Source organism: Pleurodeles waltl, chromosome 7 (genome assembly GCF_031143425.1).
Source record: "Pleurodeles waltl isolate 20211129_DDA chromosome 7, aPleWal1.hap1.20221129, whole genome shotgun sequence".
NCBI lineage: Eukaryota > Metazoa > Chordata > Amphibia > Caudata > Salamandridae > Pleurodeles > Pleurodeles waltl.
Genome location: NC_090446.1, coordinates 81002114 through 81027437, shown reverse-complemented (window position 1 = coordinate 81027437; position 25324 = coordinate 81002114). Strand labels below are relative to the sequence as shown.

The 25324-nt window shown below is 44.1% G+C and overlaps 1 protein-coding gene across 1 annotated transcript; it reads left to right on the top strand.

Annotated features, from left to right (window-relative positions):
• Positions 1 to 636: 636 nt before the first annotated feature.
• Positions 637 to 25324, top strand: LOC138247199 (complement C1r subcomponent-like). Its single transcript, XM_069201942.1, has 5 exons — positions 637 to 729; positions 5612 to 5831; positions 6557 to 6737; positions 9687 to 9815; positions 24074 to 25324. Exons 1-5 carry the CDS (start codon positions 686 to 688, stop codon positions 24874 to 24876), a joined length of 1377 nt encoding a protein of 458 aa, XP_069058043.1. The 5' UTR covers positions 637 to 685; the 3' UTR covers positions 24877 to 25324.

Sequence of the window (25324 nt, the reverse complement as noted above, 5' to 3'; positions counted from 1 at the left end):
AGCGCTATTTAAAATTCCATGTTATATTATAATGAATCAACCTCTGTGTTTGCAATAGGCATATTAACCAAAAAAGATAACGTTTGCATTAGGAAATATGAAGCAACCGTTTTTCCACGATTTTGCTGGTTATGTAATGAGACACTGAATACATCGATTACGTTTAAATTTCAGTAGTTCCCTCTCTCACATGTTGGTCAAATTACACGGGATCCTGAAGGGTTCCAGGAAACTGACGCTAATCAGAGCGCTTTGTGATTTTGTGAGGGTAGCGTGGTTTGATGAAATACATATACCTACTACGCACAATACAACACGCATTGTGTAAATGCACCAAACATATTGTGAAATGAGGAAGATCATTTATTCTATGGTGCAAAATTATACTTGGGAAAAAAATATGTTTGCCCCATTCCACGTTGTTCAAGCAGCAAAAAAGGTGCAAAAGGAATTTGCACTTTTCTGTCCAAAGGTGCAAAACTGCCGACGTCCTGGACCTGCATGTTTGGAAATGGACAAATACACAAGTCTCTTTCACTTTATTTGGACCCCTGCCCTCCCCCAGGTTAAACATTACCGACCTCCCTTCCTAGCCACGGGTTCATCCTTTCTGTGGTCATTTCAGTGCGGCTCAGTGACCACCCCCTCACAGGCCGGCCAGTCTCCGCCTGCGCCCACCGCAGCCATGCGTCGCCATCCGCTCCTGATGCACAACATGTCCTTCGTGTGGTGAGTGAGGCAACCCCAGCGCAGGCGGCGCAAACCTTCTGCAGATTCATGTGTAAATTATGTGTAGAAAAAATACAGTTTGCACCAGTAAGCTCCATTGTGAAATGTTATTATTATAATTTGCGCTTACGGCATTGGTACATTTCCACATAATTTACTTATGCGGATTTTCCACCTAGTTGGAAATCCCCACTAGTGCACTTTGCCCATTCGGAGTAGAAATAGAAGTCATGGCTGTTGAAGATTTGCAGGAGTGGATCTGGAGTTCTTTGTGAATCCCACAACTTTAAAAATGTACTCCAAACGTTGGAGGAGACCTACAGGAGTAAATATCTGTCTTTTTAGGGTCGAGCCTGCGTTGCATGCGCTCGCGCATGCGTATCGCAGCAAGACGCTTTAGTATTTAGAAAAGGGCTCGGAGCCCTGTCAACTTCACGTCAGTGTTTTTTATTTGTTCGTGGGCTTGCCTAACAAAATCTGCTTGCTTTCATTAGTCGAAGGCACGCATACGTCATGCCTTTTCCGGTAGCTAGCCCTCCTCGAGCGCAGCGACCAAGTACAGAAAACATGCGAGGCTCGCTGTTTTCCATCGGTCTCGTGGACTTCTTTTTCTCTAATTTATGAGCGCGATCTCGCTTGGCAGAAGTCGAGCGCTTTACATAGTTAATTTCACATTTTCGGGTTATGTACATAAATGCACATTTGTCCGATAGATGAAAAGTTGGGTTAGGAGTTTACAACGCGATCAGCTCTAACATGAGCAAACACGAGACCCGTTGCATTGTAAATGCTTGTTAATACTGTACTTTGCGAATTGGGCCACGGTTGGATTGGAAGTAGGCAGGTTAAATCACACTACGTGTGTCTGATGCTTTAACATTCATTGTGGTTCAGGGGTAAGCATTTTATGGGCAATGCATATTGTCTACATACATTAAATTAAAAGTGTTGTCCTGTTTGTGTTGACTATGGGCCTCACTACGACTTTGGTGGTCCGACAAGCTGACCACTGAAGCCGTGGGGAGGAGTCTGCTGTCAAGCCGACGGCCTCCCCCCAACCAATTACGATGTTTCCATTGGGCTGACAGGCGGAAACCTTCATATTCGGAGGCCTCAGCTACCTAAGTTGCAAACAGCACACTCGGTATGCGCACTGTCTGTCATAGCAGGCAGTGCACCTTCCGAGGGTGCCTGGCAGGGGGCCCCTGCACTGCCCACGGCATGGTTGTTGTCAATGCATGGTCCCCCAGTGGCCCCCAGTACAGCGTTCCCACCAGCCTTTCTATGGCGCGACCCCCCCCCCATGGGAAGACAGTTGGAAACTGGACTTGTGATCAGCTCGGCAATGCTGCTTTAAGCATCGCTGTGGCTGACCACGACTCCCCCCACCACCTACCCATTGGGATGCGGCACCCCAGTAGTGGCATTAGCCCACTGGAGGTTTGACCACCAGGGTCAGAATGAGGGGGTAGGACTGCCAGGATTGTGGCAGTCTGACTTCCTCCGCAAGTTTGGCATTTCTCGGACCTCCAAAGTTGTAATGAGGCCCTAAATGCCATAAATTATTTGTACTAGCCATTCAGCAACTCTTTGTGCCCTCTTTACAAAATACCAATGCCACCCTTCCAGAAAACCTAAAAACAAAGTATAGTGTGCATGCCATAGTTTGCATTATCGAGAGGTGTCTGTTTTGGTTGACATGTTTCTGGTATTTCATTAGAAAAGTGCCTGTTTTCCTGAGGAAAAAGTGCATGCTTGCATCCTCACTTTGTGCATTGTTCTCAAAGTGCGATCAGGCCATGTAGGAATGCAAGAGCGAGTGTAATACTGTATTTCATGGGCACTTGTACTGTGCCTTCCTGCCACTTACAATGACAACAAAACTTTCAGAATGATCGAGTGAGTAGCTACTCCATGTATAACTTGTCAAAAGTGGGAGAATTTACAGAACTAAGAACATGTGTGGCAAAATCAGCTTTATACTCCAAAAAGTAGACAGGAGGAAAATCCCTCTCTATTCCACTTCTGATTGTACCTAAAGGAAAAAATCCCTCAATCAGACAAAAGCCCCCACCCACCAAGAAAGTGGCACGCTTCATCACAGGGCTCCTCCTCACATTAGTCAAGGTGTGTAGCAATGTGGGATACTAACACACCTAGACCAATGTGAAGAGGAGTGATATCCCTATACATGCAACTTTCTTGGTGGGTGAGTGCTTTCATCCTATTAAAGAAACATTTAATTTGAGTACAACCCACCAGAGTAGTAAAAATAGAGAATTCCTTTCACACTAGGCCACACCTAGGCCTTGACTACTAGTTTGGTGGTAAACCACCAAAGTTAAACACAGGGCAAATACCAATGCCACAGGGTTCAGTAAATAATAAATAATATGAGTTAAATAACACTAATTATTATTTTTTACAGTATATTGCGAAATTGGTACTTACTGTATATGTTAAATTCCAAATTTGTGTTATTTACTGCATGTGCTATGTACCAAATCCAATAGATGGCACACACCCAAGATACCATGAAGTGCCCATTCCATGCACCGAAAGTTCCTGGAGTGAGGAAATTAATCTCTAGAGAACAGAAACAGTCAGTGCAACACACAGAAGGAACTCAGGACACCCCATAGTACACCAACAACTCCTTCCTGTGTGGGAGCGTGCAAGCATCAATTCCATGTGGACAAAACACCTTGAAACAAAACAAACAGAATCCAGTGACTTCTGGTATCACTCAGCTATCTCAAGCAGAAACCTGTAAAACTCATCCATCATGGACCACTATAGTGTTAGGCAGGGAAAGGAAATACAAGTTTGTGGTTCCTGAGCTGGAGGTCCTGAGGAAGGATTTGGCAATACACCCTGACCACCTAATGGATCATCTCCTGCTGAAGTTGTCACAAAAAACAAACAAGAACATACCTGTGGGAGGATTTATTTGGCAAAATCAAAACTGTATCTAGATATCCACGTGAAGTTGAGAACATTTAAAACAGGTTCCAAATCTTTGTATGCTAAGTACTTAAGCGGGTTGCCAAGAAGAAGCATTAAAGCATGGCTTCTGGTGAAACACATGAAGGAAAGTATTGAGGTCAGAGAAATCAAAGGTAAAGAGATGCACAACCTGGAAGTAAGGGTTGTTAAAAAGTTGACTTGGCTGAGAATCATCATCATTGTAAAGAGTTACCTGTGTAATTTGTTAGACATTTTCACATTGATTCATAAATGTGCAGCCACAGGGGCTAACAACTCTCTAATGGTAATTCACTCGCGTAATTATTCCTAATTCCCACAAAATTACTCCGAATTATGTGTAATTGTGTGAGAAGCATAATCCTGAATTTAGTTCTATTTTCTTGATGCAAAATGCACCCTCGTGTTCAAAGTGGACCAGAGTATGCATTTTGTACTAAGAAAATAGAACTAAATGCTACAGGACATGAATAGCAGTACCGAGCAACCACTCGCTCTCTTTGTTCGTTTTTCCTACTGTTAGGATTTTTGCCCCAAATTACTCTTAATTACAGAAGCTGGAGTGATTTCAGTAATTTCACATCACTAGAGTAATGCGTAATCCCTGAAATTACTCCAATTACTCCGGAATAACTGGAATTTCTCCCAGGCTTACTGCAGACGTATTGAAATTGGGCTTCAACAAGTACAATGCATTGTAATCTTGATGGTGGAGGGTTGATGTGTCTGCCTGGCACCTTGAGGGTGATGTCTTTCCACAGTAAGGCTAATGTTGCTTCTCCACGGGATCATGGCCTTGTGATTTGATCTAGAGCACCTCACACAACAGATCAGTATACACAGATCCACATCACACAGCCTGTGCACCTAAATAGTGTGCTTTATTTTACATTTCAATACACTGGTCCCTGTCTGCATGAGGCCACTGGATGAGTAGGAGTGCAGTCAATGAACCCTTGGATGTCAGGAAAGACTGATTTTGGCTTTGTTAGCATTGTCTGTGTACATGTCCATATTGAGCCATATTTGTTGCTCCCTCTGCTGAGAATCGATCACTCAGCGGGGTATTTTGGTAAAGGTTGACTGAGAAATGTCACACACCAATCCTATTGCCTATTGTTCGGTGCCTGATGCAAAGAATTTTAGTGCTTCTAGTATTTACAGGAAAGGAGGATGGAGAAGATTCTTATGTTGGGCTCAAGGGTATCCATAATGATGAAATGTATTTTGCATGGTGCCCATATTGAGCCACTATATCCTCTGGATCTCAAGCTGACTCATATTTATGTGTTCCTACCCCTTACACTATCAATCCTGGCTGTGCTACTAAAGGTCATTGTGTCACGGCCTGGTTGTCCCATCATGCTGCAAGGTTTATTGTAGTAGAACATGAGTCTGGCGTAACATGCTTCAGCGGTCCAGTGGTGCTGCATGCAGGTGGTGTACTGGGGAATGCAGGTGTGAAGTGCAGCAATCAACCTGTGTGGACTTCACCTGTCCAGGGCTAAATATCTAGGTCTGGCCCTTTGTGCAGGGGGGTGTGTGTGACTTTATTTTTTCAGGCCATACAGCGTATGCATTGTTTGTATTGTTTTACAGCTTTTCTTTCATAATTTAACACTTTCAGGAATTGTACCTACTGCTTTTGACTGTAGGTATTTCCCACTGGTTTTCAATGATCTCTCGTACTTGCAATTGGACATTATTTACCACATGCAGAATTTTTTGTGTGTGGTAAATATCACATACAGTAAATAGCACATGCATTAAAGATGGATGTATGGATGGACAGTTAGGTGAGTGAAATGCTGATGAAGTAAATAGCCAAATTGATATGATTCTATGTTAAGAGTCCTCAAAATTCCCTTTCAAACTACTTATAATGTTTCTGTTTCAGGACTGTACTCTGCCTGCTGCAGTGGCCCAGCGAGGCAATGATCATACTGCCACAGGCTAATATTGGCAACATCTCATGTGCAGTCAACAGAATGTGCCTCGAGAGCCCATCCTGCAACCAGACGTGGTATCTGAATGTGGCACACGGCTACCGGATCAAGCTCCACTTCACCCACTTTCACATCAGTAGACATGAAGACACCTGCCACAACTTTGTAAAGGTGAGTTCATCGAGACCTTCTCCCCACCTTCAACTAGTGAATCAAGTTCATCCCCAGTATTAAAGTCCTCCTGTCCGGAAAGATTCTGCTTCTTACTGCCATCAAGGTGGTCTCTTTCCAGTACTTTCTCTTTGTCTTTCTCATTTCCAGAACAGTTGCCCCATTTCCAGTGTTAAGTTGACTTGATTTTTAAATACTGTCCACATCCTATCTAGCTTTACTTATGTTTCCAGCATTTTTCTCTTGCCTTCAGAAGTCCTAAGATCTGACGCAGCAAGGACACTGCAGTGTGTAGTAAAGACCCATCAATGGGGTACCTCCTGCTGTGCCCATCTAGTCACAACTGACATTGTTTGCCCATATCCTCCTCCCGATGCCTTTCCTCAAAATTATCCCCTCTGATGAACCAATCATATTTGTCATTTAACACCTCATATAGAACTTCCTCCAGTTGCTTCCATAAAGATTTTAATCAAGAACCATCTCCTCATTCAACCCTGTATTTGTGAGGTGGAGAGATGTTTTTATCAGGCCAGTGATGTTAAAATAGGTATCACTTTTACAGGGACAAACAGAATATAATTGAGGGGAGATCTTTTTGTCAGAAAATATTTCCACAGCAGTAATCACATCACAAGGAGAGACATAAAAGAGGTGTGGATCAATGTCTGCATGAGATAGATGTTTTTATAGCAGAGATAACACATTGTTCTCTCTCCCAACAGGTGATGGATGGATTGAACCCGTCTATCATCATCTGCGGCAAGCAAAATGTGTCCTCTGGGCAGGGCAGCCAGGCTCCTATGGTCTTTTTCTCTTCTTCCAATACTATGACAGTGGCTTTCCATTCAAGCAGAAAACAGAGGGAGCACCTGGGAGGTTTCTCTGCTCACTACACAGCAGTCGGTAAAACTTCTACTTTGAGTTTGCTGGACAAGCATTGAGTAGAGCTTTTATGATGTGGCATGCTGAGACAATATCCCACTGCAAAATCAGCTGTGCTGCTTTCTGACCCCCGTGTTAATCTTCATTTTCTTCATCAATATTTACATTAAATTTTTCTTTCTTGTTATTAGACTTTAACTTCAAAAATTCACCTCCTAACTCTTCTGGCAGGTTACTCTGTGAGGCCAGACAGATAGCTCAGTGAATTAGTGCATCTGCTATTAGAGATTTTCTAACCTGGAGGCCACTGGTTTGACTTTGAGAGTGTGGTCTCAGCCTTTCATGCTTCTGAGGTCAACATAAGAGGTACCATTGAGCTGGATAACAATGAACACTTGCGGCGGTCACTGCTGTCATGACAGTTGTTGTTGCTGCTTTCCATGCTGTGGTAGTTGATGTGTTATTTATGTGATCCACGCTGTTATGGTAGGGGGAAGTTCTGCTGTGGTATTTGCCATGTTGAAAACTGTAGTTGCTATGGTTGTCTCTACTTTGTTCTCCATCTTTTAGAGTTGTGGTGCAAGATGTTGTCACTGCTTCTGTACATATTGTGCTTAAGACTATTGTTGCTTCAGTGGCTGCTTCTGTGGATGTTGCTTTGGTCAAAGCTATCGTTGGTGGTATCTGCAGTGGTAGAAGCACTGAGTGCAGCAGTTGTTGATGTGGTGGCAACTTTGGTTGATGCCGCGGTCCCTTCTGTGGTCACAGCTTCAATTCCTGTCCTGGTGGCATCTGTGGCCTCTGATGTGCTCCCAGCTTTCACCACAGTAGTGGTCACTGATGACTTCTGTGCTTGCAACTGTTGTTGCTGCTGCTGTGTGGGTGGCTCCTGTGGCACTGCTGTGGCTGTTGTGGATCTTGTTGTGGTGGCAGGTGTTGTTAATCTTGAGGTTCCTGCAGTTGTGTCGATAGTTGTTTTTGCTTTTGACCCTGTTGTGGCTACAACTGTGGCTACTGCGATTTCCCTGTCTTACTGTCAGCTGTTTTTTGGAATAGTGTTCCCTCAGATGAAGGTAGCTGTGGTCACGACTGTGGTTCTAGCTGTTTCAGCATCTCTGTCAGCTTCTTTCATTACAATGTAGTCGCTGCTGTTGTAGCATCTATAGTTGTTGCTATAGACTCCACTGGGGTCATAGCTGTGGTTGCTGTTGTGGTCCCTGATGTAACAGCTCTCAGCTTTACTGTAGTGGCAGCTGTAGTTTATGCTGTGGTTACAGCTGTTGTTGCTGCTGTTGTCTCAGTTATGGTGGTAACAGTGGCTACTATGCTGTCTCTGCTGTGGTTACAGCTGTTGTTGCTGTTGCCTCAGTTGTGGTGGTAGCAGGGGCTAATGCTGTCTCTGCTGTGGTTACAGCTGGTGGTGCTGCTGCTGTTGTCTCAGTTGTGGGGGTAGCCGTGGCTGCTGCTGCTGTTGTGTTTGCTGTGGTTACAGCTGTGCTTGCAACTATTGTTGCACCTTTTGCAGTAAATGTGGTAACAGAGGTGTTTGTAACTGCTGTGGGTATTGTACTGTTGTGGCTCCTCTTGTTACTGCTGTGGTCTTTATTCTGGTCACATCTATGCCTGCTGCTGTTGTTTCTGCTGTTGTGGCACCTAGGGTCCTTGCTGTGATCACTGCTTGGGTTTCTGCCACAATGGTAGCATTGGTCTCATTGCTGTGGTCCCTGCTGTACTTACAGGTGTTGCTTCTGTGGCAGCTCCTGCGGAGATGGCTGTTGTGGCAGATGTTGTGGCTGCTTGGGTGGCAGCCATTGCTGCTGTTGTTTCTGCTGGTGTTATCTGTGGCTGCTGCTGTTGTGCCTTCTGTGGTCAGTGCTGTGGTCACCTCCAGCATCCTTATATTGCTCCCTACCCTTCTTTCTGCTGTTGTCCTGCCATGTTGCAGCTGTGGTTGCTGCTGTTGTCCCTGCAGTGCTGGCAGCTGCTGTTGTTGTTGTTCCTGCCATGGTGGCTGTTGTGGTCACTGCTGTGAACCTGGCTATCGTGGTAGATGCGATCGTTGCTGCAGTTTCTGTTGTGGATGTTCCCTAACAACACACGAAGAGTCAGGAGGAGAATTTGGACTGTGCTGGCAGAGTGGGAGTACTTTTTAACCAATGCAAAAATAAAACGCAAACTGTACAATTATTCACATTAACATGAAAGGCCCTTCGTTATCTGGTCTATATTTTAATGTTGTGTTAATGCATGATTTCTCGCAAATCCCCCAAGCTGTCTGTAGCCAGACCTAAAACTGAAACACTGTCATTAATATGTATCCATGAGTAGCCCCCCGCATTTCTGGAAACAAATCCTGTTCTATGCATTAAGAGTTCAAAAAAGAGATTTCTTTGTGGGCTGAATGTTCCATACATTACGTTTTAAAATATACATTACATAAAGTATGAACCGATAGACTGTATGAATAGTGTCGTGAAGAGGGGATGTTTGACTTACGTTGAGAAATCACTCATTAAATATTATTTTATTAGCCATTTAAAAATATATGGTGCTGTAACTGACTAAGAAACACATTTCAGCAGGTTTCTAATATGTATGTGCAAATCTAGGAATATTGAACTCACACGTTGTTCATTCCGTGTAGCCTGCTCCATTGTAAACGCTGTGAGTGTTGCAGGGCATTTCCCAGCCGCATGGCGGGCATTGGAACATCATGCTTGCTGTGTCATCAAATGGTTAGCACTCTAGATATTTATTAGAGCTCTGTGGCTGACATACTTGACAGATTTCTGATGTCACATTCTTCTTTCTGTGATGTCACAGTCTTGTCTCTATGATGCAACAGTAGTACCTATGATGACGTGCTTTGAGGTTTCACTATGACATCATACTACGCCTAACCTGCCAGCTTCTAATTCCCTGATGCCTCTCTCCTAACACTTGAGGTATATGGACCTTCCACCCTTACAGATATTGATGAATGTGCATTGAGGAATGGTCGGTGCAGTCGATTCTGCCACAATTACCCCGGAGGCTACTCATGTTCCTGCGACCTTGGATATTTTCTGAAGGAAGACAACAGGACCTGTTATGAACTAGGTATGTACTTCTCTACTCCTTTTGGGTACTAGGAATGACTAAATTGTTTAAAAACAGATGTAATGTTTCTTAAAGTTTACTTTGCTGAATTTACCTCGGAAAATCCACCCTCAAATCAAATCAGGGTTTATAAAGCACAACTACTCACCCGTAAGAGTATCAAGGCGCTAAGGGGATTTGTCCTCTGAGCTTCAGTTGAAGAGCCAGGTTTTAAGGTCCTTAAATAGGTCCTCAATATTGTCTGGGCTACCAGAGCCCATTGTAGACTTATAGACCATTTTGAAATAACTTTCTCGTCTTCCTATTGAAACGTCAGCTTGTGGCATGCAACGTGCTCCAAATAATCTCATCTTTCTAACACAGATTTTACAAAGCCTCAGCAGGGGAAACAAGAAGCCTGCCTTCTTCTGCAGGCTACACTGAAGGCTCATTCTAGATTAGACTGATGAAAAAGGTATATTTTAATATATAGGTTTCCAGATGTGCTGTCCACTTCCTAATATCTGCCCAGAGGGATCTTAATTGTCATTTAACAATCTCTAGAGTTGAGAAGTGAATTTTTTCACTCACACTGGATCGTTGTGTTCATATTGAGGCAAACCCAGCCCACTGTGACAGAGATGACAGTCAGTGGCTTGAAGATAAACTAACAAAAGATGAGCGGAGTAATATAAACTCAATGGGCATCATATCAAAAATTGTAAGTTGTTTTATTTCAAGGCTGACATTTCCAGGCTGTCATGTAAGTTATAGAGTAACACCCAGAATTATGGTGGCCTAGAGCCATTCCAATGCCACATTAGCAACCTTTTTTTATGCTATTGTGGTGTTGGAAGGGCAAATGCTGCAGCATATTTACAAAGTGGCGCAACGCATGCCCCGCCTCACTCTTCCTTCTCCCGCCTCTCTCCACACTCCCCGCCTCTTGCTCTCTGTACCTCACTCTTGAATCCGCCTGCACTTCTGTGCCTCTCTTTTCTCACACTTCTAAGCCTTTTTCTTTCTCACACTTCTTGCAGCTTTTCCTCACTCTTTTTCTCATACTTTTTGAGCCTATTTTCCTCACTCTTTTCCATTACTTTATGAATCTTTTTCTCATACTTTTGTCTGTTGCTATTTTTCCCCCACAGCTCCCACACCCTCACCATAGGTTGAGTGAAAACACATTTTTCTCTCAGGGAGTACTCATGCTATCACCTTCAAGCACTCAGTAGGAAGAACACTTTATTACACATAAGTTTGTGACAGGGCGAAATCTTCCTCGCCACCTTCCTCGCCACCTTCCTCGAGCACCTCTCATGTCAAACAAAAAGCTACAGGCATGTGACAGGAACTATTCAGTCGTGTCTCACAGGGGTTACAGGGGGTGGGGGAGCATGCGGGGTGGGGAGATTAATAAAATAAAATAAATATATATATTTTTTAAACTTACAGCCACGCCCCCTCAGCAGCAGGCAGGCACAGGCTCCCAGTCTGCCCTTCGGCCAATCCTGACGGTGCCCACAGCAGCGTTAGGATTGGCTGGGAGTGCCCAGCCAGGGCGCTCCCAGCCAGACTGGGAGCCTGTGCCTGCTCTCTCCAGCCTGACAACACAGTGCCGGGCTGGAGAGAGCACAGTGAGCTTGTGTGTTTGGCCGACCCGAGACGGCCGGCCAAATATACATGCGCACTGAGGGGAGTGCACAGTGCACTTCCCTCAGTGCTCGTCATCCCCAATGTCCCGCCCCTTTAACAATGAAAGAATAATAAACATAGCGGAGGAGCTGTCGCTGGAACTATTGCATGGGATGGAAGTAAGTGATAAAGGGGGTTTGGTCCCTGCCTTAACTTTGGTTAGCCAACAACTCTTATAATAGCACAGGAATATGAAGAGACAATGTTATTTGTGTAATGACTGAAAGCAACACTGGCATCCACCCTTCCTTCATGTGCTCTTGGTTCAAATAATATTTCCACGGTTGCAACATTGGAGAGACGGCAAACATGTAACATTTAAGGTTAATTGTCTAAAACTGGCAAACTTATTTCCCTCCTTTTAGATGAGTGGCGGGTTAAAGTACTGTAATTATTCTGAAGAGATTACATAAAGTTGATCCAAAACCTTGCACATTTCCAATACATTCAGATTCTCCTTTGGGTTGTGGATTTTGCTCAAAACTATATAGTCATATTTGCTAGGAGTTGTCTTTATTTTTCCCCTGGTTGCAAATTAGGTACTGTTTCTTTCGTTATAGACGGATGACCATACCAGTCCATGTACAAAACTACACGATTCAGTCCTTCCATATTGTCTCTATGGAGGTAACATACTGGGCTTTATTCACATTGACTCATATCCTAAAAGCAGAGTTTGTGTATTTAATTCGTAAATACCACTTTATGAAATTGGATTATCATATGTGGGGTGACTACCCACATAAAGGAATAATCACAACCCTTGTCCTGGTGAACCCTTAAGGTCACTAAATTAACCTGTACTCAACCTCCTGACACAGAGCAGACTAACTTAACGCAGGGCAATGTGTTAAGTGTTTATGACGCACCAAAATAATAATAAAGTTGAAATTCAAAACAATAAAAATCCTAAATAAAATTAGATAAACTAGGGTAACATTTAATAAACAAGATGACAACAAACTAACAAAATCCAAAAAGGGAAACTGGAGATATGAATTTAAAAAAATGAATTAGGGATAGCACTAAGAAGCATAAAGTGCCAATGATCTCAAAGGAGCAGTGTCTGATACGCCAACCAGTTTTGTCCTGTCAAAGATTTCAAATTCTGACTTTAGTCCTTTAAGTCCCAATCCACCAGAGGAGTAGCTTTTAACCAAGACCCCAGGGGATGCACTGAGAGAGTCACAGGTTGTCAGGCAAAGGCTAAACACTAGGGTCTAGTCCAGTTATAATTTTCACTGATCGGTTGGGTAGTTGCAGGAAAAGGTAACTTGTACCTTGTTGGGTCTTTGTAGCTTTAACAAGAGGACAGACATATGGCCCTTGGAGTTCACTTCTTGGCTATGGGTACAAAAGAAAGCAGGCCCAGTCCTTTCTTCTCAAGTTGCAGACAGCAGGTTTAGTCCTCAGGCCCAGGAATGTTCTGAAGTGGATCCCTGGTGGTGTGACATTTATGCATGGCACCAACTAGTGGGAGGGAATGACTCCTTGACACACCCATAAACAATGGAGTAAAAGTTCCAAGGGCCAACCGACCCACTTTCTGCATTTTCAAAATGGCTAGTCTTTAGCCACACTAAACCTGAGCTCTGAGGGCTAGGGGTGTACTAGGGTAATCCCAGAGCCCTCCCACATCAAACACTTAAACCCTGTTTGGGGCACTCACTGTACCCACAATAAACCCAGACACAGAAGTTTGGTAGAACAAAAGCAGGATTCGTAGCTACCAGACAGCAGATAAACAAGATTTGTTTTGGTATCCTATTTCCCTTCATTTTGTCTTCCAGCATCATATGTAAAAACCCAACAGACCATTTTAAGCAGGATTTTATATTCAAACAAGATTGGAAACTGCAGTATCAAAAAGGGTATGCACAGCCTCCCCCTGCAAATTCTGTTAGGTTCAGAGGAGACATCTCTGCCTGTTGTTTGCTCCAGGGAAGCACTTTGCACCTTGTTCTCACCTACTCAAATGCTAATTACTGTTGGCAGAAGTGGGAGAGCAAATGCAGCCTCCATGGATTAAAACATCCAACTTCACCAATTAATTGGATTTTTAATAACTATAAAAAATAGTTGTTGAATTATTGTTCAAGCTAGTTAATTCCTGAGGTACAGTATTAGGACTTTTAATCTGTACTCTGGTTTTCTACGTAGCACACTATGCCTGCCACAGTGAAAATAACTTTTTGGATGCTAGTCATTGTAAGGGCACCTTAACATTTAATTTCTAAACGGGCTGCGTTTAAATACCATGCACTCTGCATTGTGAGCTGCAAGGCATATATTGGGGTGACTGAACAATACTTAAAAGGGAAGTTTTTACCTGTCAGAATGGTTTATTTTGACAGTTCAAATTGCAGTCTTTAAACTGCCACAGTCAGTTTGCGATGATAGGCCTCAAACCATGTTTTACGCTGTCAATGTAGTGGATTGCACACATGGTGGTGCAGCTGCTTTAGGGTCATTTAACTTATGTGCTTTCTTTACATCTTGTACCATATACTAGGGACTTATATGTAAGTTACAGATACCCATTAGGAATATTCCAATTTGACCGTGTTGAAACGGGAAGAATGGGTTCTTCAACACTGGTCAGCAGGGTTGCGGAGCAACCAGCTTCCCCCCTCTTTACACAGATATAACAGTCTTCCCACAGTAACATAACACTGGACGTATCATAAGTAATTGATTAAAATGTAGCTTATTAGCATGCGTCACGAATGGGTATGTCACTCATATGTGACCTGTGATGGTGTTATCTCTCAGATAATCTGCTTCATTGAGATGAAGCACCCATGTGGGGTTGGGGACAATGTAGTCCTCAAGAACAGATGAGGCAACGTGTCCCAAAGATAAGCTTCAAAACAGCCTTTGTAAATGAAAGTCAGTAAAGGAAATTGACTCAATTAAGGTGTTCAAGATTAGAAATATAGAAAAACCATGAAGTTTTATTAAAATATTAATTTGCAATAGAAAAGTCAAAAATATAGTTAGCCAATAAATTAGTCATGAAGCTCACAAATCAATTGCCATGAAGGAATGTAGTATTTTAATTGATGCAGTAATGATCAAAGTCTGAAAACTCAAGTAAGTCCATGGTGTGCAGCAAATCAAGAGAAAAAGGTATCATCCCTGGTAGAGACCCAAAAGAATCGGGTTCACCCCCAAACTCAGGGGTTTATATAATAAGTTTTACAATGGAAGCAGAGGAAATCGCCCATTCGGTGAAGGTTGAGCAAATGTATGAATGCATTGTTGAATCCTAACACAGAATTATAAAACATATAATATCACCATCCTTGCACTATCCCCTTATGTAAATATTAATAAGTTCCCTTCTGACCTAATGTCATCTGAGGTGCCAATACAAATCTGGTTATAAAAAAATGAAAATCCTCATAAATGAGTAGTTTATATTGAGTGAGCAGGAAGGGCCATGAAAAGTAACAAAAGACTTTCTACTGAGTCCTTGAAGAACAGCCTGTCAACACAAAGCAACAGTGCACATTTTACGGTGTGCACTGTCAATGAGAAAAATAAACACACAATGAATATTATGGATGCTTCAAGAAACAAAATAGAAATGATGCCTGATAGAGGCCTGCTTTGACCCATGCTAGGAAAACGTAGGGGCTTATTTCCAAGCCTCTGTGTTCCCACAGAGTATCATTTTGTAGATGCTTCTGTGGTGCACAGTGCAGCCCCATATCTACAAGGCACGCAAAGCCCCCCTCCGTGGCTTTACTTGGCCTTATAAACATAGTGTAGGGCCACGCAGTGCAGCATTGGGGAGGCATGACATGGGCGTTGGGGGTGTTACCACTCAGCACCCATGATTTTTGACACGGCCCCTGTTTTACAACATAGCGTCAATCTGGGGCAGTGCCAAAAACGTACACCTCCCCAGAGCTGGTGTATCAGAGGAAATGTTTACATTTCTCCTTGTTTGTCTTCTTTTCGGGAGTGCTGCATTCTGCAGCACACATAGAATGAGTATAATGCCTCTCCTAATTGTTTTTGTGCAAGAAGGTGCCTCTTTCTGCACAAAAAACAATCATGCCAACAACACAGACACCCTCGCATTGTGGTGTAAGGGTGCCTAGGTTGGCACTTGGCTGCAATTTGTGAACCGGCACTATCTGAAAGGACATAAATGAACCATATCTTGTAGATACGTGCATTCCTGCCCTTTCCAATAGGCGTACGGCAGTGCAGCATGATGACTTGCATCACCGCCTTATGCCAATTCTTTGTTGATAATGTCCTTAGTTCTACCCATCACAGCATTATTGTTTCAATTGCAAAAGGTTCATTTTAATAAGCAATTCAGAAATTAACCATTCAAACTGTAACTGTGGCAACTATGCCTCACACACAGGAACGGTAGGAGTAGGACGGTACTCTGCAGTACAGAGGTAGAAGGAAAATCAAGGAACAGGTAGCCACACTAACCTAACACCGTGAAACTGAAGGACAAAACAAACATAGGGAAAAGAAAGCTGTGTGTGAACTCATAAAACAAACAGGAACCTTACAACACATATCCGTTACTAGGCAAGTTGTTATTTGCTGACTCTGCCTTTAAACATATGGAATCTTCCATGTGCCACCTCTTCCCTGATCTGAAGCCCCTGTGGGCCCCTGGTAATAGTTTTTGGTCATCAGCCTACACAGATTATGGGTGTGCGCCATGACCTAGGCCTGTTTCATGGTAGTGGGCTTCTGGTTGGGCCAGAGGAGGTCTCCAAACTCTACCCTTGTGATCGAAGAGTGCTAATGCCCCTTCCTTCCAATTAAAACGTCCTAAAGGCTATTTTCACTGTAGCAGGGTTAAATTTAATATTGTTATCTCTGCCTAGAAAATAGCTACAAAGTTAATTTTATACTTTTTGAAATGTTTATTACAAGTCCTATCTATTGGTGAAGTTGGGTTTCTAGTTAGCATTTTGGAAAATGTACTTTAAGAAAGTCACACCCTTCCCCCTGCCCAAAGTATCTTGTGGCCCATTTGCATGATCTATAGTTATAACCCATAAGCTAACTAGCCCCTTTGATGAGGTGTGAACTTGCTCCCAGAAATGAGAAAAAGGCCTTGGCTGTGGGGAGGTGTTCTGTTCCTCTGGCAGGGGGACCAGTTGGGCTGTACCCAGGAACTTAATTAACTTCAAAGAGACCTATCCTGACACAGGCATGTGTAGCTAACCCCTGGGCCTGCCCCCTCCTTCGCCTCTCTATTCAGCCGAGCACCAATCCCACTGGGAGAGGTGCATCTCCAAACGGATTTCAAGTGACCACGGAGGAGAGGTTCCTCATTTACCTGTCTATACCTCTATGGTGGACACTGGAGTTCTGGACAGGAGAAGAACTGTCCTGCCATTGTGATTTTAGGTAGAGAGGGGCACTGTGGGATTGTTTTAAGAAGAGGGCACACAGGAAAGGGTCCAAAAGTGGGTATGGTCACCCCTGAGATCTTTTATCCCATTCGGTTGGGAATGGCCAGCAGTTTTCCCACCCACAGACATGCTCCAAGCCTAAATGTGACACCTACAGTACTCTCCTCAGAACACTTCATGGACCTGTGAAAAATCAGAAGAGGGCTTGCCCTGATGTCTGTGGCATGAGAAGAGCTCTGAAGACTATACTTGCTCTCCTTCTTGTACCCATGACAAAAAAGTGAACTCCATGGATCTTAAGGCCAACCTCCTGCGCAAGCACAGGGACACGACAAGCTACAAGAGCCCTTATCTGCAACTTCCCGGGTGACCAGTTACAACTCTTCCTGCCCTGGTCCCTTCTTCTGGAGTGTATCTTTGACACCAAGGCTGTCCCTAAGGTTCTGGAGCCAAAGTATACTCCTCATAAAGTTTCTTGAGACCTGGGACTTAGAAACATTTTGGCTTCAAAGGGTTCCGTGGGATTAGGACCAACCTGCCAAGCCGATCCAACGAAGGTGCGTTGCTGCTGCGACAAAGATTCAGGTTAATCCCACTCAGAGCTCTTCCACAGCAGCAAAACTAATTCAGTGAGACCTCACAGAGGTGGTATTCAGCCTTGAAAAGGCTTCTTTGGCAACAGCCTGCAGCCTTGCCCTGCTGTAAGAATCTGAGCTCCAACAAAAGTGACTAAGTCCGAAGGCAGAAATATTAATATGGCAAATGTGAAAAGTATCCAGCTAGTGAGGGACCCGTGCTAGTGCAAAATTAAAATTTCTCCCACTGGGACCTTTATTGCCAAAAGTCAATGGCTTCACCAAAACCTCCCAGGGCATTATCTGCCAACATGGAGTCCCTTTGGCAATAGCCTCCTGCTTTGCTCCAGTGAGACATTTTGACTTCCTTTTAAGAGAAGGTAAAATGTCTGCATGGTTCAACCTGGTTTCAATATCTGTCCATGGCTCCATTGTAGTTGGTCTTAACTTGTGCCTTTGTACTGGTCAAGCGTAACCACATGTCTGTGGTTTTTCGTTGAAAGCTTTTTGATGTATTTTGAACCTCAAATTTAAAAAAATCATAACTCTGCTTTCCTTTATTGGCTTTTTGTCATTTTTGTGTCATTTATTTATTACTATTTACTCTATTTTTCTAAATTAGTTTGGGATGGGATTTTTCTTGCATTGTATTTTGACTTGAGTACTACATAAATAATTTACACATTGCCCGTCTGTGTGCTCTGTGCCATAGCTACCAGGGGGGTGAGTGCAGGTTCATTTAGTGACTTTACAGGTTCTCCCTGATGAGGACTGAGGTTATTATCTGAGGTGGGTAGCCCCCCACCCAACTAATACCCCATTTTCTTACATGCATGGATTGTCTGTAACACTGGAGAGCATCTGATACTTGTGTGCGTGCTGAGATGCATGTTTGCACCTGTGTATGGTACGTAACATGAAGGTCTGTGGGTTACACTTTGGAAGTCTCTGTCCTGAAGAGGATAATGGATGTGAGGACTGCAGCCCAGAGACAGGAGATGTGGATTGTTGACATTGCCTAGGGCTAGGGTGCTGACCTTATAAGTTCCACAATCAATCTGCCAATGAGTTCAATCCCCAATTGCCAGCAACTCTCCCTTGGATCAAAAAGACCACTGATATGCACAGAAGATGCTCTACATCACCCTCTCCGTGTGTGTGTCTGGCAATCAAACCAACACACACAGAAGGAGGTAAAATGTCTGAAATTCTGATATCTAAAAGTTGCATTGTTGGTTTGCTGATTAAACGAGTGGTGTGCTGGACTTTTAGGAATGTATGTGGTTTCTTTGGATGGACACTATCAGTTATTCATAAGGCTAAGATCCCTGAAGTTGTTTTTGCTTTTTTGTGGTTCATGGAAATACCTGGCTCACGTTTTGGATTATTTTACAAGAACTTGTTCTCTTGTTGGTATTAATGCACTTCCAGCTTAGACGTATTTGAAAGCAAAGGTAATGGGCAGATTCAATCCATATGTTCTCTTTGCCAGGGTGAATCCTGCCTTCACATCAGGGTGAGCCACCTCCTAGAGCATCTTGAAACACATAGAGTCTCCTGCTACCATGCTGTTCTGGTTATAATCTGGCAAGGCTGGCAAAATGGCAGTGGCAGGTATGGGTTAATTTCAAGGGCACATCCACAATAGATTACAAGATCACTGCAGACACAGGCTTTCCTCACCCATGACACTCCTAAGGTAAGATCTTTCAAAGTTATAGTTGTTCACTGATTCAAAGAGCTGAGTGGTGACTGATACCAAGTGTGCACTCACTTACAAACAAGTGCATTAGCTTGTACACAGGTGTGCATTAAATATAGTTCAACCTTTAACTAAACACAGCTGCACACTGAGCGTCAGCTGTTGGCTTGTGCCTAGGCAATGTGCATACACACATAGATGTCATATTATCTCAGTGATGGACGTGCTTGATGTACCACAGTAGGAGTGAAGAGTAAAGAAGAATAGGAGTCATTGAACTGAGAAAGAACTCAAAGAGGCTGTGAATAAAATTAGGACTTGTTGATATCTGCTGATGAAGGAATGAATGCAGAAACATGTGTCTAGAGTTACACGGCACAGGGTGCACCAACAAAGGGAGAAAAATTAAAGACTACTACTGAAATAAGTGTTATCATGTGCTGCATTTACCATGATGCATTGGGCCAAATTGAGAGCTGGGATGTGAGGTAGTGTGCTCTCACCTCCTTCTACTTTGAGTCGACAGTGCAGCCACAAATTACTGAAAAATCTCATCTAAACCTCAAGACACCCAAAATAGGGAGTGACACAGAGAACAAAAACTGTCCTGAGGTAAGCAAATGCATTGTGTACAGTCCTGCTTGAATTCACCTTAGAATGGCAGATCTCCACGTTGGGAAAGCCTTATTTGTGCGTACAGCACCCCCTGCGCGTTAACTATCCAGTGAAATACCGCAAACAGTCCTAAATCGGTTGGGAATGCTTGAGTGACAGGTGAGTCTCATCTCAGGTACAGAATGTTACCTGGTGGTTTGGTACGTCCATTAAACAGTCTGGGTCAGAATTCAGGCCCTTATTTTCATCAGCTTTTAAGTAGAAGGAAAGAGAATCAAAGCAAGAGAGAAAGTTGGAGATGGAGGGAGGAGAGGCAAAGAGAAAAAAAGAGAGAAAGAGATGGAGGGAGGGAGAGACGGGACACATCAGTACAAGACAGGGAAGTTAGAAGATATGGATATGTTAGAAATGGGGTTTCTGGTTGGCTAGGGTATCCACTAAGCCAGGCAGAACCCACCCACTCTAGTCAGGGTGAGGAAGGTACACACCTAAAATAACCCATGCTCACCTCCTTTGGTAGCTTGGCACAAGCAGTCAGGCCTATCACAGAGGCAATTTGTAAAGCGATTGCACAACACACACAACACGTGATTCACCATCCCCACCACAAAGGAAACACAACAGAAAGTTATATAAAAATAAATTCTATTGTACACAGCATCATTAGATCAAACACAACATGTCAGTAATATCCTGCTACCTAAGCAGTTGTCAGAACATTAGGCGGTACTATTACTCTGCAATAGCCAGCAGTAGTCACTTAAAACATATAGGTTGCTGGTTATCCTGCAACATAAGCAGTAGTCAGGTAAACATTACTAAAGGAATGCACATGTCATACCAAACATATGATCATCATTGCCAAAGCATTATCATGAATGTGCATAACGTGTTGCAGTATAAAAGCTCATGACATTAGCATACTGTAAAACATCTTTGAGCTTGTTCTTCACACCAAGGAATTCCCCTTGTAGGAAACATGGAGGCCATGACCTCCGCATGAGACTCAGTCCCCAAGGACATATGTAAGGCACAGTAACTTAATGCATAGATTGCTACTCCACCCTGCCAGGGATGTGTATTGCAGGCAAAAGGGGCCATGACTTCTTCCTCCCCTTTCCTTCACAAGGGTGGTAGTGCCTCAGAGCCTCTCTAAACACTGAGGGATCCCCTCTAGCCCACCAGGAGGCATCCCTGGGTCTCCTGTGCCGGGCCTAACACTAGCCAAGAAGAACTACAAAGAAAAGCCTACACCTTGGTACCAGACGGGGAGACCTCTAGGGTTCTCTTCCCGCAGTGGGAATCCAGCTCGCGCTCTTCCTGCACTTTGGATAAGTTGGACAAAGTTAAACCCAATGCTTCCCTCATGCCGGGGAGCAAAAATGAAGTGCTCTTCTAGCGTTGAGAAGCAGGGGACAGGGGCCTCAGTACCCAACCCCTGGAGACAGCAAAATGGAGCACAGGGCGGGAGGGCCCAACAAGCAGCCCAGCACAAGGGGTTGCAGTCAGTGGCAGTTCCTCCTAGTGACCCAGGAGGTCACAGGTCAGCACAACAGCAGCAGATCAAGGCGGTTCCTGGTGAGTCCCTCCAGCAGCATTCTGTGTCCAAGTTAGTTCAAAAGCGTCCCCCCAACAAGGAGAAAAACCCCTGTACCTATACTCAGTTTTGCACAACTCTTACAAAGAGGAGGGGAAGAGGTTCCAACCAGTTCCAACTGGTTCTAGGAGTGTCCCCTCTCTCCTCCACAACAGGCTGCAGACATCAGTTGTGGGTAAACAAGTCTTTTGTGTGAGGCCAGGGCACAGCCTTTACAAATGCAGGTGTGCCCTTCCTCCACTTCTCTCTGCCCAAGAAGACGATTCAGTATGCAGATGTACCTTTGTGACACCTCCACCCTCCCTGTGTACAGGCTTTTCCGAAAAGTATGCTCAAAGCCCCACTGTCACTCTGCCCCTGACGTATTTTGAAGTCAAGCTGCAAAACACCAGAGTCATAAGCACAGAGAAATACTCACTTTCTAGGAGTGGCATTTCTATAATGGTAATAAAAAATCCACCTACCCCAGTAAGCAGCATTTCTCATTACCATTTCAATCATACCAAAAATGCCCTCTCCACCCCCATAGATCAGAAAATACCCCCTAGACATAAGGCAGTGAATTTCCAATGCAATCCTATGAGCAAGGCAGCACTTAGGGGGTCACTTACATGTAGGAAAAGGGGAGTTATGGGCCTGGCAAGTAAATTCAGATGCCAGGTCCCTGTGGCAGTAAACAGAGCACACAGGCCCTGCGCTAGCAGGCCTGAGACAGGTTTTAAAGGCCACGTCTGTGGGTGGCGCAAGCAGCGGTCCAGGCCCACTAGTAGCATTTAATCTACAGGCCCTGTGTGTAGAGATACCACTGTACAAGGGACTTACAGATAAATTAAATATGCCAATTAGGTATAAGCCAATCATACCAACTTTAGAAGGGAGAGCACCTGCACTTTAGCACTGATCAGCAGTAATAAAGTGCTCAGAGTCCTAGAGCGAACAGCGAGAGGTCAGAACAAATAGGAGGAAGGAGGCCAAATGTTTGGGGATGACCCTGCAAAAAGAGCCAGGTCCAACAGGATAGAAAGAAAGCAAAATTGAGAGATATAAGAGAAATCGTATGAGAATGCGATGGGAAGTAAGGGAGAGGAGAAAGAGAGAGGCAGAACAAGTGGGTACTGGAGGAAGGGAAATAACGAAGAATTAGAGAGTGAGGGGCAAGAAAACGATGTGGGAATAATAGGGGGTGAAAGAAGGAGTGAGTGAATTAGAGGCTGAGAGAGAATCAGGAAAGAGGTAGTTGAGATGAGGAGAGGAGGAAAAGAGAGGAAAGGAAAGAGGAGAAATAGCCACAGAAATTGTCACAGTAGAGATAGATTGAAAGACAGGTAGAGCGGAGAGACGAATGTAGCTAGAGGTAGAACAGATAAAATATGAAAACCAGAGTGAGAAATAAATGAATAGAGTGTAAGTAGACAACGAGGGATGTGGGAGAGAGTAGAAAGAGTAAAAGAGAAAAGAGTTTGAAAAATATTAATTGGAAAAGAGAAGGAGAAAAAGAGTGTGGCAGAGAGAGAGACTTGGAGAGGAAAGAGAACAACAGAGAAGGGGTGGGAGAGACGGAGAGAGGGAAAGAGACCGGAGAGAGCAATAGCAAGGAATATCATAGAGAGGGGTAATATCAATAGAATCAGAGAGAGAGAAAGGAACGGGTAGGAGAAAGGTGAAAAAGGAAGAGTGTGAGAGAGGGAGACAGAGAAAGGAAGTGTGATGGCTGAAAAGGAGAAAAAGGGAGAAAAAAGAAGAAGCATATATGTGAGGGGAAGAGAAGGAAGGGAGAAATATGGATAGAGAAAATGTAGAAAAAAGGAAACAAAAGGGAGATGGACAGGTTATAGAAGGAAAGACTGAAAAGAAGTAAAGTTGTTGAAAAAAAGAGCGTAAAAGCAGGAAAGGGGAAATGAGAACTGTCAGGAAAAGGGATTTGTAGAGGATTGCCTTCCAAAACTGCATTTATCACAGTAACATGTCCATGCCCGGGTGATGGGCTTTGCGTGAGTCGAATAGGATGGCGACACGTTCGTAAAGAACAGAGGGGCATATTTAAAAGAAAGTGCCACATCTGTCCCGATGCGCCACTTTTCTTATGCCCTCCTACCGGCACCAAATGACAACATGATTGCGCCGTACTTACAATCGGCGCACCATGGTGGTCGTTAGCACAATAGCGTAAAATCATTTGACGCTATTGTGGCATTTTGCTACACTAGTGTTAAAAATGTTGGTGCTGGTGCAGCAGAGCACAGGGAAGCCCATTGAACATAATGGGTGCGTCATTTTAACGCCTACTCTGAGCAGGTGTTAAAAATGATGCAAAAAGTGACACAGTGAAATGTTGTACATTTCACTGCACCATTTTTTCAGGCCTCCCAGTACCGGAACGCCCACCTTGCATACATTATGCCTGGCACAGGCATAATGTGGTGCAAGGGGATACAAAGTGGAGCAGTGCTTGCATTGCCCCTGTTTGTAAATATGGCATGTTGGAAATGCCTACCTAACGCCACATTAACACAAAAAATGACACTAATGTGACACATGGTGGCACGAGGGGCTTGTAAATATGCCCCAGAAAGCGAAGAAAGAAAGGGTTAAGAACTCACCAGGAGAGAAGGGACATATGGGAACTTGGGAAGTGGAAGGGAAGTGGGAAGCATCTGAAACTTGATACCTGTAACATTTTTGTGCTTGTTCCACAGACTGTGGGAAACCAGAACAACCAGTGGCCATGATTGGGAGAATCATTGGAGGGGACAGAGCTCAGGCGGGGAATTTCCCGTGGCAGGTGTATTTGAACGCGCATGGACCTGCAGGTGGTGTCCTGATCAGTGACCGCTGGGTTCTGACCGTCGCCCACCTGATACGCCTCAAGCGGGAAGAGGAGGACCTGGAAGGAAACGTCACTGCAGTAGATTTGGAGGTCTACATGGGAGACATTAATATGAACAAGCAGTTCCAGCTGGGCCAGCACCCAGTGGAGAGAGTCTTTGTCCACCCCCAATACTCCACAGAAGGGCACAACTTCGATCATAACATCGCCCTGATCAAGCTGAAGCACAGTGTGACCCAGAGTGCCGACATCAGGCCCATCTGCTTGCCTTGGAGAAACAGTGAGAACTTTTACGAAGAAGGCCGGATGGGCTTTGTGAGCGGGTTCGGAGTCACTGAGCAAAACAGGTTGTCAGCCTACCTTAGATATGTCACTCTACCCATAGCAAGCAGGAACACCTGTAGGGACCACCTTAGGGATAAGGAAATATGGGGCAGGCGCCCTGTGTTCTCTGAAAACATGTTCTGTGCGGGCCTCCCCGGGCGGCTGAAGCAGAGGAAAGACGCGTGCCAAGGAGACTCTGGAGGGGCCTTTGGCCAGTATGACGAGGAGCGTGACCGCTGGGTCGTCACTGGACTGGTGTCTTGGGGCTTCGGCTGTGCCCGCGGCTACAGCTTTTTTACCAAGGTGGACAACTACATGGCCTGGATAGATGAGGTGATGAGTGAGTGAGCACGGTTGCCAACAGAGCACCCCATGGCCAACACATCTCTGCAGGCCTTTCTGTGGTGTTATGCAGGGCCAGATAAAGATAGGATGGAACCCTTTGCAAATTGCTCAACCAAATTGCATTGATGCATTGCACAGCATTCCCTTTTGAATAAAGAGATGTCTATGGGATGCTGTTATCAACTACAAAGTACCTTTCTCCTTTCATATTCTTTTTTTCCTGTCATATGCATTACTCTCTTCTCCCTGTCACTCTTCTTTCCCATGTAACGTTCTCTTTCACACTTTCCCCTTATCACTAATTCCACTCTTTCTCTTTTTCTTCTCACACACAGTTCATTTTACTCTTTTCCTTTCTCTTTCCCTCAGTCTCAGTCAGTTTCAGACTTTCAGACAATTTTTTTGTTATAATAAATTGTATGTCACCAACACATGTAGGCAAGGCGTTAAA